Source organism: Puma concolor, chromosome B1 (genome assembly GCF_028749965.1).
Source record: "Puma concolor isolate L17-30 chromosome B1, mPumCon1.1.hap2, whole genome shotgun sequence".
NCBI lineage: Eukaryota > Metazoa > Chordata > Mammalia > Carnivora > Felidae > Puma > Puma concolor.
The window spans coordinates 202,219,614-202,233,548 of record NC_141670.1 but is presented as its reverse complement, the minus strand read 5'-3'; the positions used below and the strand labels follow the sequence as shown (position 1 = coordinate 202,233,548).

At 49.7% G+C, this 13,935-nt stretch overlaps 1 protein-coding gene across 7 annotated transcripts in view; it reads right to left on the bottom strand.

Annotated features, from left to right (window-relative positions):
• Positions 1-13,935, bottom strand: part of STK32B (serine/threonine kinase 32B) — a 393,997-nt gene that overhangs the window by 68,073 nt on the left and 311,989 nt on the right. For all 7 annotated transcript variants that reach the window (XM_086705468.1, XM_086705467.1, XM_086705469.1 and 4 more), the window contains one exon: positions 7,586-7,623. In XM_086705468.1, the coding sequence (XP_086561594.1) occupies positions 7,586-7,623 (38 nt within the window). The remainder of the gene's footprint in view (positions 1-7,585; positions 7,624-13,935) is intronic.

The window sequence follows — 13,935 nt, the reverse complement described above, 5'->3', positions numbered from 1 at the left end:
ATGTTGTGTGAGGCCCATCAGCACAAGTTTTAATGGTGGCAGCAACAATCAGAAGCCATGCTGCAGCCAAGGTTCCCTCCTTTCTCTGAATGCAAGGGAGCTCACACATTTGACACCATTGGAATGCTCGGCCCTCTCTTCTGCCTTGTAGACTTTCATTCATCCTTCAAAACCTGCCCCGAGACTTTGCATCTACCCTCTGCTTGTATCCTTCCACCAACAGGAAGCTCACTACCACAGGGGGTGGCATCTCTGACTGTGTCTTGTCTGCTCAGGTTCCTATGAGAATATCATAGGCTGGTGGGGGGTGGGCTGAAACATCAAACATTTATTTCCCACAGTCCTGGAGGCTGGAAATCTGAGGCGAGGGTGCTGGCACGGTCGGTCGGGTTCTTGGTGACGGCCCTCTTCCTGGTTTGTATGGCTGCTTTCCTGCTGTAACCTCACATGGTGGAGAGGCACAGCTCTGTCCTCTTCCTCCCTTTATAAGGGCACCGATCCCATGGTGGTGGCTCCAACCTCATGACCTCATCCAGATCCAGTTACCTTCCAAAGGCCCCAGCTCTGAGTATCATCACATTGGAGTTAAGGCTTCAACATATGAATTTTAAGCAGGGGGTGGGGGGCACAGCATTCCGTCCACAGCAGACAGATTCAGGCCTCTCCCCCCGGCCCTCCACGGCCCTCCACTGTCACGTCCCTCCTAGCATCCACCACACTGTATCTGTCACTTTGTCCGTCCCCTTGAGGCCAGGAATCCTGCCTTGTTCATCTCCGCCTCCAGTACCTTAGCAAAGGGCTGTCCTGGGAAAGGAACCCATCAAGTGTTTGCCGACTGACTGATTGACCAAATGAGAGACTGAATGAAAGAGATACGATAAGTAAATCCTGTTCCCTTTTCCCCCCCTTACTGCCTAGAGTGATATTTACAGGAGCAGATGACATCCCATGTCAACTTTTGGCTGCTATGACTGTAGTAATGTCACTTTCTCAGCCTGACCTCAGCTGGTGGGACCAGCCACCCCCTCCATGACTTCCGTAAACACAAGTGCTAATGTCAGAGCTGGTGCTATAAGGAGTTGTAACCGGGGCTATTTTCTGAGTATAAATACACAACAGCCATGTGACTTTCAAGTCACTTTCAAGTCTCACTCATTTCTTTATTCATTCAGCAACTGTTTATGGCCCGCACCCTGCCTGCATGTCTCGGGGAGGGGCTTGAAACCCCAATGTCGGTTATCTGTGTCATGAACTTAGGGGTGGGGATGGTCAGCGGTGCTGACGTCCCACCCACAGTCCCTCACTGGGGCTATAATTGCCTTGTCACCACCCAGAGTCACCTGAGCGTTACCAGTGCCATGACTATCGCTTTGCAAGTGTCTCTGGCACCTTCCCGATCCGTTCTGGGGAAAGGCACCCAGAGTCTTCGTGAAATGCGCTGCCTTTTCATTTACCCCCTCTGCAGCTACACTGCACAAACTTCTACTTCTGTTCCGCCATGACCCTTGCTTCCCTTCTCCCCTCTCAGCCCCTATAATGAAGTGACCCCACGTGGGTATTAACCAAATGCACCCGGGCAGCACATTCATCTCACTGGGACCTATGAGCCCACGCCTGGGGTTGCTGCTCAGAGGGGACAGTCAACCCCCGAATGGCAGGCTGTGTCTGGGAGCACAGTGACTTCTCTCTAGATCTGTCTCCTGGACGCCACGCCTCCCTGTGAATTCCCGGGAGTGAGTGTTAAGGCAGTGCCCACCAGGGGGAGCTAGACCTGGAGAGAGAATGGAAGGCAGTCCAGTCCACAAGAGGGGATCACCTTCCACATTACCCCCCCCCACCTCCCCCCCCCGTTTCCCTTTCATGAGACTTGGATTTGGAGCAAAGTCTCTTGTGAACATGTCTCTTCCTTCGCTGGTTTACAAGGTCTACATCATGCCTGAGCAGGGGCCAGACTAGGGCTGTGGAACAGAAGCCGCCGGATGAAGCCACGGCCGTGGGCTGCAGCCCCCTCCCCAGGGCAGGCTCTGGTGCACCCGCTAATCATAACTGTGCTTCTGAGATGTCACTGTGACATAACGCTGGCCCTGACCTTTCGCTTGGGATCACACACCCCGTGCGCTCTCCCCTCCTCCTTATCTTCACGGAGATCATAGCGGACTTACTGCAGGACAACAGAAGAAAGAAAGGGAGAAAAAGAAACCAAATCAAATCCCAGGGCACGAGCTTATCCAGGCTTCATCTGGCTGACGGCAGCAGGAAGACTGACTGTTTCAGAACATGTCTGCCTGATGAGAAGTGTGGTTTTCTTCTGCTTTGATTTGACCTCCTCCCGTGTCTTGGTCACGGGGCGGGGATTCAGGGCCATAGAACCTTCTGTGTGCTCCAGGCCCCGCTGTGCGCAACCAACAGCCTTCTGGGATTTCCTGAGCCCGTGGCGGAGATGTGGGGCCCTCTCACGCCCCGACCAGTTCAGGGACTTCCCCCAGGATAGACTGGGACTTCGTAAAGCCTTCCCCGGCATTTGCAGCCTGGTTCATCTGATGCCCCAGGGAATCCACCTCGCCCAAGGCTTCTGTGGGAGGGGTTCTCCATGGTTCTGTCTCTTCTTTTCTCTCCAGCCACCACGTTTCTGGGTGAGTCCCTGCAGGGTAGCCAAGGCTACTTGGCCAAAACACTCTCCTTCCACACTCTGGCTGGGCATGTAATTTCATGCAATCACATAAATTAATTACAATGAACACCATTCATAGGGAGGTTTTCATAGTGCTTTTCCAGCTGTGATCTGCTCTGTACGACTCTGTAGGACCAGGCTGGCGACGATCTCCTGACATTTAGCAGCCTTTCTTTTCCTTCCTTCCTTCCTCCCTCCCTTCCTTCCTTTTCTTTCTTTCTTTCTTTCTTTTTTTTCTTTCCTTCTCTTTCTTTCTTTCTTTCTTTCTTTCTTTCTTTCTTTCTTTCTTTCTTCTCTCCCTCCCTTCTCCTTCCTTCTTTCCTTTCTCCCTCTCCCTCTCTCTTTTCTTCTCTTTGCTTTTCTTTTTCCCTTCCCTTCCCTTCTCTTTTCCTCCCTCCCTACTTCCCTTCCTCCCCATAGCTAACACACAATGTTCCATTCGTTTCAGGCGTACAACTAGCGGTTCACCAAGCGTATACATTGTGCTACGTTCACCACATTCCACTCCGTCCTTTGCTACTTCCTGTATTCCAAGGGCCAGAGAAAGGGGAGATCCACATTTCCTGACTCTCTTACACCTTGGGTTCTGGATGAGATTTGTGTTCTGCCAGCGAGCTCTGCTCAGGAGAGGTTTGGAAGGTGGAAAGAAAGCAGAGGTCAGCTGTTTGGGGCAAAGCCAAAGGATGGATGAGCTGGATAGACAGGGGTCTTCGCGGAGGCAGGACTTTTGTTAAGGTGGCCTCATCACTGGTGTGAGCAGCTAGGAACTGAGTGTCCAGCCCAAGGTCTTAGAGCCAGAATCCAAGCCCCAGGCGGGTTTGACCCCGAGGCTCACCACCCCCCTTCTTCACCAAGCCACTTTCTCACGAGGGCACTGCCACCCAGACCGGTGTGTGCACAAGGGGTGTGCTGCTGGCCAGTGATGGAACTGCCTTCCCTCCAAGTCAGGGGATGGTCAGGTCGCCGCTATCCCCACAGGTCACCCTCCTGGACTCACTCCAGGATGAAAGCCTCCCCTCCACACACATGTGCACCCTGAAGCCGGGGGCCAGGCCACATGGGCCTCCAGCCCGGTGTCCAACACTGTTCTGGAAATCAGGAGCAATTAAGGGGATCATCAGGCAGAGCAGGAATTTGGACTCTGTGTCCCCAGAGACCTAGAAACTCATGATTTCACAAGGAAGGATCTCACGTCCGTAGACCCTTGGCCCTTCTCCACCCCTTCCTCACTGTCCCCCAAAGGAGGAAGAGAGGTTATGTGAAGGGTCATTTGGGGATGAACAAATTAGCTTTACTCAGTTTAGCTCTGCCCAGGCAGATGCAGGCCCCTCTGCTGGTCTTATATGAACAGTCTCTTACCCCACGTGGGTGTGGATCTGGGAGGTGAATCTTCCCCTCGCTGGGGTCTTGGAGAAGGAAGCCCTTTTGACTCACACAAAGCCAAGCTTTTGTCAGCAAAGAGGTGATATCTTGGCCCCTATCTGCCACCTTCTTGCTTTATTTTTCATTTGTTAAAATCCCATACGGAGACGATGGGGCTGAGATGTTCCCCCGCCCTCCAAATTCGTATGTTGAAGTCCTAACTCCCGTTAGTTCAGGAGGTGACTCCATTTGGGTAGGGCCATGGCAGATGTAACTGGGTAAGACGAGGTCACACGGAAGCGGGTGGGGTGGGCCCCTGATCCAGTAAGCCTGGTGTTCTTACACACAGACATGCACCTGGGGAGAATGCCACGCAGAGTTTGGAATTACGCTGCCCCAGCCCGGGGACCGGCAGAAGCTCACGGAGAGAACAGGAACGGACCGTCCCTGGTGCCTCAGAGGGGACACAGCCCCGTCCACACCTTGACCTTGGACTTCCAGACTCCAACAGTAGGAGACAATACATTTCTGCTGCTGGAGCTCTCCATCTGTGGGACTTTGTTGCAGCAGCTGTAGGAAACTGAGACAGGGGCTGTGTACTGGGGGCTTTCAGAGACTCCCACGCTGAGGCTAAATGACTCTCCCCTGGCATCGTGCTGCACGAGGACCGACCCTTCCCTGTGGCCCTTCTGAAAAGAACCACATTACCTACCACCTCCCAAGGACCCCCAGAGCAGATCTCAACCCCACTCCCGCACTCCGTCCTGAAACGCTCGGGACCCTGTCTACATAATGACACGCTGTGGCCCCTCCGACTTGGAAAGACCCCCGGCCCCCCACACTTCCTTCTCCACTCTCCAGTCCCTGGATCCGAGGCTTCAGAAACAATGCGCGCCCACCTTGTTGCTGCCCTGGGGTCTCTGCCTCCAGGGGCGACGGAGGAAGCCTGGAAAGCGTTTTGACAAGGGAGGGGGAGAGTCTGTGCTCCTGTCTGCTACCGTTTCGGGGAGTGCCCCTCACAATCATCAATAAATATGTCAGCAATGGAGGGTGAATTCTTTGAGACGAGTTCAGTTAAGGACTGCTCTAAAATACATCAATTAACGGGACATCTGAGGTACAGTAAGGCCAACAGACCAGGAGACAACTGCCACTGAAAGGATAGTTTGTTCTTGGACGTACCCAAGAGAAGGGGGTCCACCGTGCCATGGGGGCCGTGTGGAGGAGATCAGGGTCGGCCATGAGGCTGAGGGAGAAGGGCAAAAACGTGGGCAGGGGGCTTTCTGGTGGTTTCTGTGGGAAGGAGTAAGTGAGGCAGGGCAGGCAGGGTTAGGACTGGTCGGCCTGCATGATTTCAGCAGCTCTGGGGTGCAGGGACCGTCTCTGCTCGTCTGGGGCCTGGCCCTGGGGTGACTGGGGCAGGTGGATAGTGGCCCTGAATGTGAAGAAGTCGGGCATCAGAAGTCAGGAAGAAAAGGCACGGTTAATACAAGGAGAGGAAAGCAAACTCGGCTGCCGTGGCTGCTGTGTCACCTGATGCCCAAGATTGAGGGCAGGTGTCTCCTGCCCACGCGAGCTCCACCCTCCACCGCCAGTTGTGAAAGCGTGAACTGTGTGGGGTCTCATGGCCTCCTGCAGCGGAGCGTCCCCACTCGCCCCCAAGTGCCCTGTGAACCCCCCTCCCTCACACAGCAAGACCCAGGAAGCCCGCAGCCCAGTCCCTCCGCTTTCGCATGGCCCGGCCCCTGCCCTGGCCCAGCACGGACCTCAGGACCACCAGATACCTTGAAAATCCCCGAGGGGTCCCCCTCAGGACCCCTGAGAATGAGCGTAAAAGGGAAGGAGGAGAGGGATGGATGGAGATCCAGAGCTCAGGAACAAGGAGACACAGGGAAGGCTGCATGCCTGCGTCTCTGCGTGCAGTGGCCACAGGAACCAGTGGCCAGATCACGTATGAACTGTGGAGTCGCACAGGCCTGGGTCTCATTTCCTCACAGATAAAATGGCTGAGTTCTTCCGGTTAAGTCATGTTCACCTGCCTCTGTGATCCCACCCACCCTGCCCTGAGCAGAGAAGGGGCAGGGAGCGACTGAGGGAGCACCTTTTAGGTCCTGCTGGCGTGACAGGGGCGGACCCTCACTGTCTGTCTTCCACGGTCGCCGTGCCTGCCACGCCGCCCCGCTTCTGCCTTACTGCTGGGAAAGCCAGGGCCCACAGAGGTGGAGTGACTTGCCGAAGACACGCGGAGAGCCGGGGGGTCAGCTGAGCTCCACATCCAGGGATTCTGACTTGTATACGCTCACTGGAGCCGCGACCTGTATCCTCAGCTCTGCCCAGGCCCCCTGGTGTCCTGAGGTCATCACTGACCCTCCGGTCCGGAGCACAGCATTTCAACCCACCGCCCCAAAGCACCCAGGCCGGTTTCAGCTCTGGCAGGAGGTTCGAGCCCAGGTTCCACCACTCCTGCTCTCCACCTCCTGATACCAAGGAGCTTACACAATGAGGTAGGATTCCCTGAGCCTCACCGGTGACACAAACAGGCTTCCAGAGAGGCTTCTAGAAGGAGCCACAGCCTCCACCTCCTGGGGCCGGGGAGGGAGGCTGGGAGGAGCTGCGTAGAAGAGGCAGCAGTCTCACCCCTGCACGACACAGGAGCACCTCAGAAAACTCCCCAGCTGCTGACTCCACCCCGTCTTCCCCAAAGCCCTTGGGGGCTGAGGCCCCAAAGCCACGTCAGCAAAGTCAGTGTTCAAGGCTACAGGTGACTGTCAGATTGGCCGAACTGTGCATTGTTGGGCCACGCCCTGGAGTTACGGCCCGACTCTGATGGGCGTCACATCCCTGGGAGTGAGCCAAAGCAGAGGCCCAGGCCTGCCGAAGAAAGACAGGGAATGGCCTTTAATTCTTACCTAGTCCCCGCAGAGATTCCCAGGAGACCAAAGTTGGACATAGGAGCCCTCCTTCTCCAAATGGGGTCCACTGACCAGTAGCGTTGGCTTCACCCGGGAGCTCTTAAAATGCAGAATCCGGGCCCCACCTGAGACTTACTGAATCAGGGTCTATACGCACATGAAAGCTCGAGAAGCCGGGATGAGGGAAAGCGTGGCGGATTACGGATTACAGATTACGGATTTCTGGCTTGTGAGGCACATATGATGCCCTTTGATCTCCGTGAGAATCTGGAAGGCGGACACCATTTTATGTTTTACAGAAGACGAGCTTGAGGCTTGGAGAGGTAAGCACATTTCCTGAAGCCGCAGGTCCACAGGTGGGGGAGCTCTCCAGCCCTACATCTCATTCCCACCTCTGCCCCGTCCTCCTCACATCAGGACAAGAACAGCTATGCGGTCGGCCATGAAACCTTCAAATATGTTGGGCTCGGCTCACTGCTCAGGACATGGACCGGAAATTACACAGATGTTCACCCACCAGAATTAAACCAAAAAAGGCTTTCTAGCCAACCCTCAAATCCAACGCCCCAGGACCCCGGTTTCCCAGAGCCTCAAACTCCCCACTGCAAGTGTCCCTATAAAACACACGTAACAGGCTTACCGTGTTCATCCAGCAATATGTTGTCTGGCTTGATGTCTCTGTAAGAGAAAACAAAAAGGCTGAAAATGTGATTCCTGGAGTCTATTGATGAGCACATAACAAACATGACACTTGGGGACAAACGCCTGACAACACCCAGCATGCCTGTCTCTCCCTTGGCACGACATCTCAGGGAGCAGGGGAGTAATTACTATGATGATAGAGCACCTGTGCTCTTGCTTCCTTCTCGTTTCCTGGAACTGCAAGTCGACTGTGGGAATACCTTCTTCCTGAATGTTGTTGACAATTTCTGGTTTTGAGACTCCTAGGAGTATCTGCTCATTGAGCACCTGCATAGACGCTCCCCCCTCCTGATGGACTGTAGCCCTCCCACCTTGTTATGTAACCCCCCTGGAGGTGACGGTCTCTGCTCTACAGACACGGGAAGGAGGTTCAGGAAGACTGTCAACTTGTTTAGGTCAGAGATCAGCCACACCCAGCCCTCAGCCAGTTTTTGTGCAGCCTGCGAGGCTAAGAAGGGCTTTTACATCTCTCAGGATTCATAAAAACAAAACACGCACAAAAAGCAAAACCAAAAGGATGTACTACAGAGACTGATGTGGCCCCGAAAGCCTAAAATAGTTATTATCTGATCCTTTGGAGAGAAAGTTTGCTGGTCTTTTTTAGGGTGGGGGCGGGCGAGTTTCTGGAAAGTTCTGCCGAACATCGCCATTAGAGCGAAGGGCTTCCGACTCCAAGTCATGCTTATTCAAGGTGGGAGCTTGCCTTCTTCACCTCTGCACCACGTGCCTAGCACGATGCCTGTCGTCAGTAGACTCTGTCAGAGAAAAATCAGAGCTGGACAGTAGTCAGAGTGCAAGAACAGACTATACTCAGGACAATTGCAGCAGGGGAGACCTGGCCTCAATTCTGAATGCATCACGGACAAAGTGGGAATTTACAGCCAAGGAGCAGGTGGGGGTCATGGATACAAAGTTACTAACTGGAAACATCAAGGGAGGGGGATTCTGGGTAAAGCCACCCGCTAGAGGACTCTTGCCAAAGGCAGGCTGGGGCACTGGACATCACCTGGAGGATGAGGCACCTGACCAGATGTGGAGGATGGATGCTTCTGGCAAAACCAACATCACGGTCCTCCCTAAGACTGGACAATGCAAAGGTGAACAACAAAGCCCGAAAGCGGAGGACGAGTTGCAGAAGAACTCAGAAGAGCCTGCATGAAGTTTGGTTGAGGAGAAGGAGTCTTTGTCAACACACAGGAAACACGGATGGGGGAGTAATGGAAGAATAAATGTAACAACAACAACAACAAAAGCCTTTGAGAAACTCAATTGACATCTTCAGCCCCGATGTACTTATCATGAACATGCATACACTCCCCGAAGCTCGGTATTAAAACCACAGCCTTTAGAAATGCAAACCCCACTCATTCATTTATAATAAATGTCCAATCCTCTGAGACTAATAACAACTTGCTTCAAAATAGAAAACATTTGCTCCTGAGTTTATCAACTAGTAACTGTACCTGAAAACAGACGCTGGTTATTTGTAATCATGCAGTGCAGTGTCTATGGCTTTGGGGATGAAAGAAACACTCAACCTATATATTTAAACTTTTAGTTCCACTGTGACTTTTTGAGCTTTGAATATTGATGAGCATTCTGAAAATGGAATTTACCGCCCTGCCCCCACCACTGCCGAGTTCACAAAACATCCACAGTGGACAGAGATGATTCATGGAATCCCCATGGGAAGGATAAGCTTGAAAACTTATGAAATTAAAACAAAGGGCAGAAGACCCAGGGTCAAGGGTTTGTGCTTCAAACCAACAAACACTTGGTCCCCATGGAGGGCACCTCCCAGTAGGGCTCTCAAGAAAAGGGGAACTATTTGCAAATGTTGAACCAGCCCTGCAGCCCAGGAATAAATCCCACTTGATCATGGTGAATAATTCTTTTTACATGCTGTTGAATTCTATTTGCTAGTATCTTATTGAGAATTTTTGCATCCATATTCATCAGGGATATTGGCCTATAGTTCTCTTTTTTTGCTGGGTCTCTGTCTGGTTTAGGAATCCAAGTAATGCTGGCTTCATAGAATGAGTCTGGAAGTTTTCCTTCCCTTTCTAATTTTTGGAACAGCTTGAGAAGGATAGGTATTATCTCTGCTTTAAATGTCTGGTAGAGTAGAATTCCCCAGGGAAGCCATCTGGTCCTGGACTCTTATTTGTTGGAAGATTTTTGATGACTGATTCAATTTCTTTGCTGGTTATGGGTCTGTTCAAGTTTTCTATTTCTTCCTGTTTGAGTTTTGGAAGTTTGTGGGTGCCTAGGAATTTGTCCATTTCTTCTAGGTTGTCCAGTTTGTTGGCATATAATTTTTCATAGTATTCCCTGATAATTGCTTGTATTTCTGAGGGATTGGTTGTAATAATTCCATTTTCATTCATGATTTTATCTATTTGGGTCATCTCCCTTTTCTTTTTGAGAAGCCTGGCTAGAGGTTTATCAATTTTGTTTATTTTTGCAAAAAGCCAACTCTTGGTTTCATTGATCTGCTCTACAGTTTTTTTTAGATTCTATATTGTTTATATCTTCTCTGATCTTTATTATTTCTCTTCATCTGCTGGGTTTGGGGTTTCTTTGCTGTTCTGCTTCTAGTTCCTTTAGGTGTGCTGTTAGATTTTGTATTTGGGATTTTTCTTGTTTCTTGAGATAGGCCTGGATTGCAATGTATTTTCCTCTCAGGACTGCCTTCGCTGCATCCCAAAGCGTTTGGATTGTTGTATTTTCATTTTCCTTTGTTTCCATATATTTTTTAATTTCTTCTCTAATTGTCTGGTTGACCCGTTCATTCTTTAGTAGGGTGTTCTTTAACCTCCATGCTTTTGGAGTTTTTCCAGACTTTTTCCTGTGGTTGATTTCAAGTTTCATAGCATTGTGGTCGGAAAGTGTTCATGCTATGATCTCAATTCTTTTATACTTATGAAGGGCTGGTTTGTGACCCAGTATGTGATCTATCTTGGAGAATGTTCCACGTGCACTTGAGAAGAAAGTATATTCTGTTGCTTTGGGATGCAGAGTTCTAAATATATCTGTCAAGTCCATCTGATCCAATGTATCATTCAGGGCCCTTGTTTCTTTATTTATCCTGTGTCTAGATGATCTAGCCATCTAGATCCCATGTAAGTGGGGTATTAAAGTCCCCTGCAATTACCACATTCTTATCAATAAGTTTGCTTATGTTTGTGATTGTTTTATGTATTTGGGGGCTCCCATATCCGGCACATAGACATTTATAATTGTTAGCTCTTCCTGACGGATAGATCCTGTAATTAATATATAATGCCCTTCTTCATCTCTTGTTACAGTCTTTAAATCTAGTTTGTCTAAGTATGGCTACTCCATCTTTCTTTTGACTTCCAATAGCATGATAGATAGTTTTCCATCCCCTCACTTTCAATCTGAAGGTGTCCTCAGATCTAAAATGAGTCTCTTGTAGACAGCAAATAGATGGGTCTTTTTTAAAAAATCCATTTTGATACCCTATGTCTTTTGATTGGAGCATTTAGTGCATTTATATTCAGTGTTATTATAGAAAGATACGGGTTTAGAGTCATTGTGATGTCTGTAGGTTTCCTGCTTGTAGTGATGTCTCTGGTCCTTCGTGGTCCTTGCAACATTTCACTCACAGAATCCCCCTTAGGATCTCTTGTAAGGCTGGTTTAGTGGTGATGAATTCCTTCAGTTTTTGTTTGTTTGGGAAGACCTTTCTCTCTCCTTCTATTCTGAATGACAGACTTGCTGGATAAAGGATTCTCGGCTGCATATTTTTTCTGTTCATCACATCGAAGATTTTCTGCCATTCCTTTCTGGCCTGCCAAGTTTCAGTACATAGGTCTGCCACTAGTCTTATCGGTCTCCCTTTATAAGTTAGAGCGTGTTTATCCCTAGCTGCTTTCAGAATTTTCTCCTTATCCTTGTATTTTGCCAGTTTCACTATGATATGTTGTGTAGAAGATCAATTCAAGTTACCTCTGAAGGGTGTTCTCTGTGCCTCTTGGATTTCAATGCCTTTTTCCTTCCCCAGATCAGGGAAGTTCTCAGCTATGAATAGCCAAAGTAATACTGAAGAAGAAGACCAAAGCGGGAGGCATCACAATCCCAGACTTCAGCCTCTACTATAAAGCTGTAATCATCAAGACAGCATGGTATTGGCACAAAAACAGACACAGAGACCAATGCAATAGAATAGAAACCCCAGAACTAGACCCACAAACGCATGGCCAACTAATCTTTGACAAAGCAGGAAAGAACATCCAATGGAAAAAAGACAGTCTCTTTAACACTGGTGTTGGGAGAACTGGACAGCAACATGCAGAAGGTTGAAACTAGACCACTTTCTCACACCATTCACAAAAATAAACTCAAAATGGATAAAGGACCTGAATGTAGACAGGAAACCATTCAAACCCTAGAGGAGAAAGCAGGAAAAAACCTCTCTGACCTCAGCCGCAGCAATTTCTTACTAGACACATCTCCAAAGGCAAGGGAATTAAAAGCAAAAGTGAACTATTGGGACCTCATGAAGATAAAAAGCTTCTGCACTGCAAAGGAAACAATCAACAAAACTAAAAGGCAACCGAAAGAATGGGAAAAGATATTTGCAAATGACATATCAGACAAAGGGCTAGCATCCAAAATCTGTAAAGAGCTCACCAAACTCCACACCTGAAAAACAAATAATCCAGTGAAGAAATGGGCAGAAGACACAAATAGACACTTTTCTAAAGAAGACATCCAGATGGCCAACAGGCACATGAAAAGATGCTCAATGTCACTCCTCATCAGGGAAATACAAATCAAAACCACACCGAGATATCACCTCACGCCAGTCAGAGTGGCCAAAATGAACATATCAGGAGACCCTAGATGCTGGAGAGGATGTGGAGAAACAGGAACCCTTTTGCACTGCTGGTGGGAATGCAAACTGGTGCAACCACTCTGGAAAACAGTGTGGAGGTTCCTCAAAAAATTAAAAATAGACCTACCCTATGACCCAGCAATAGCACTGCTAGGAATTTACCCAAGGGATACAGGAGTACTGATGCACAGGGGCACTTGTACCCCAGCACTTTCAACAACAGCCAAATTATGGAAAGAGCTAAAATGTGCATCAACTGATGAATGGATAAAGAAATTGTGGTTTGTATACGCAATGGAATACTACATGACAATGAGAAAGAATGAAATATGGCCTTTTGTAGCAACGTGGATGAACTGGAGAGTGTGATGCTAAGTGAAATAAGTCAGGCAGAGAAAGACAGAGACCATATGTTTTCACTCTTATGTGGATCCTGAGAAACTTAAAAGAAGACCGTGGGGGAGGGGAAGGAAAAAAAAAGAGTTAGAGAGGGAGAGAGCCAAACCATAAGAGACTCTTAAAAACTGAGTATAAACTGAGGGTTGATGGCGGGGTGGGAGGGAGGGGAAAGTGCGTAATGGGCATTGAGGAGGGCACCTGTTGGTGAGCACTGAGTGTTGTATGGAAACCAATTTGACAGTAAATTTCATGTTAAAAAAAAAAGAAAAGGGGAACTAAGTACTTGTCAAGAATGGAGAGGGGCGCCTGGGTGGCTGTCAGTTAAGTGTCCAACTTCGGCTTGTGTCATGATCTCGCAGTTCATGGGTTTGCACCCCGCATCGGGCTCTGGGCTGACAGCTCGGAGCCTGGAGCTGCTTCGGATTCTGTGTCTCCCTCTCTGTCTACCCCTCCCCCGCTCAGACTCTCTCCCCAAAATAAATAAACATTTAAAAAAAAAAAGAATGGGGGCGCCTGGGTGGCGCAGTCGGTTAAGCGTCTGACTTCAGCCAGGTCACGATCTCGTGGTCCGTGAGTTCGAGCCCCGCGTCAGGCTCTGGGCTGATGGCTCGGAGCCTGGAGCCTGTTTCTGATTCTGTGTCTCCCTCTCTCTCTGCCCCTCCCCCGTTCATGCTCTGTCTCTCTCTATCCCAAAAATAAATAAACGTTGAAAAAAAAATTAAAAAAAAAAAAAAAGAATGGAGACAGAACAGTGAATGTTAAAGTGATCCTGTAAGGCCTGGCGTGACCTTGTTTTGGGGATGGGGGAGGAGGTGGCCGTGGCCCTCGGAGCATAAGCCCCAAAATGCTTGCAGGGACCATGGCCTCCTCTGATGCTAAAGGTGCTCTCTCGGGACTTTGCACCTACCCCCTTCTCTTCATCACTCTCTCTCTCCTCCTCCTCTTCCTTTTCTTCCCACCAACATTTTGCAAACGCCCGAGAGCTGGGGTTGCAGGGACTCAGCACACAGCCCCTCCCACACGAAGCT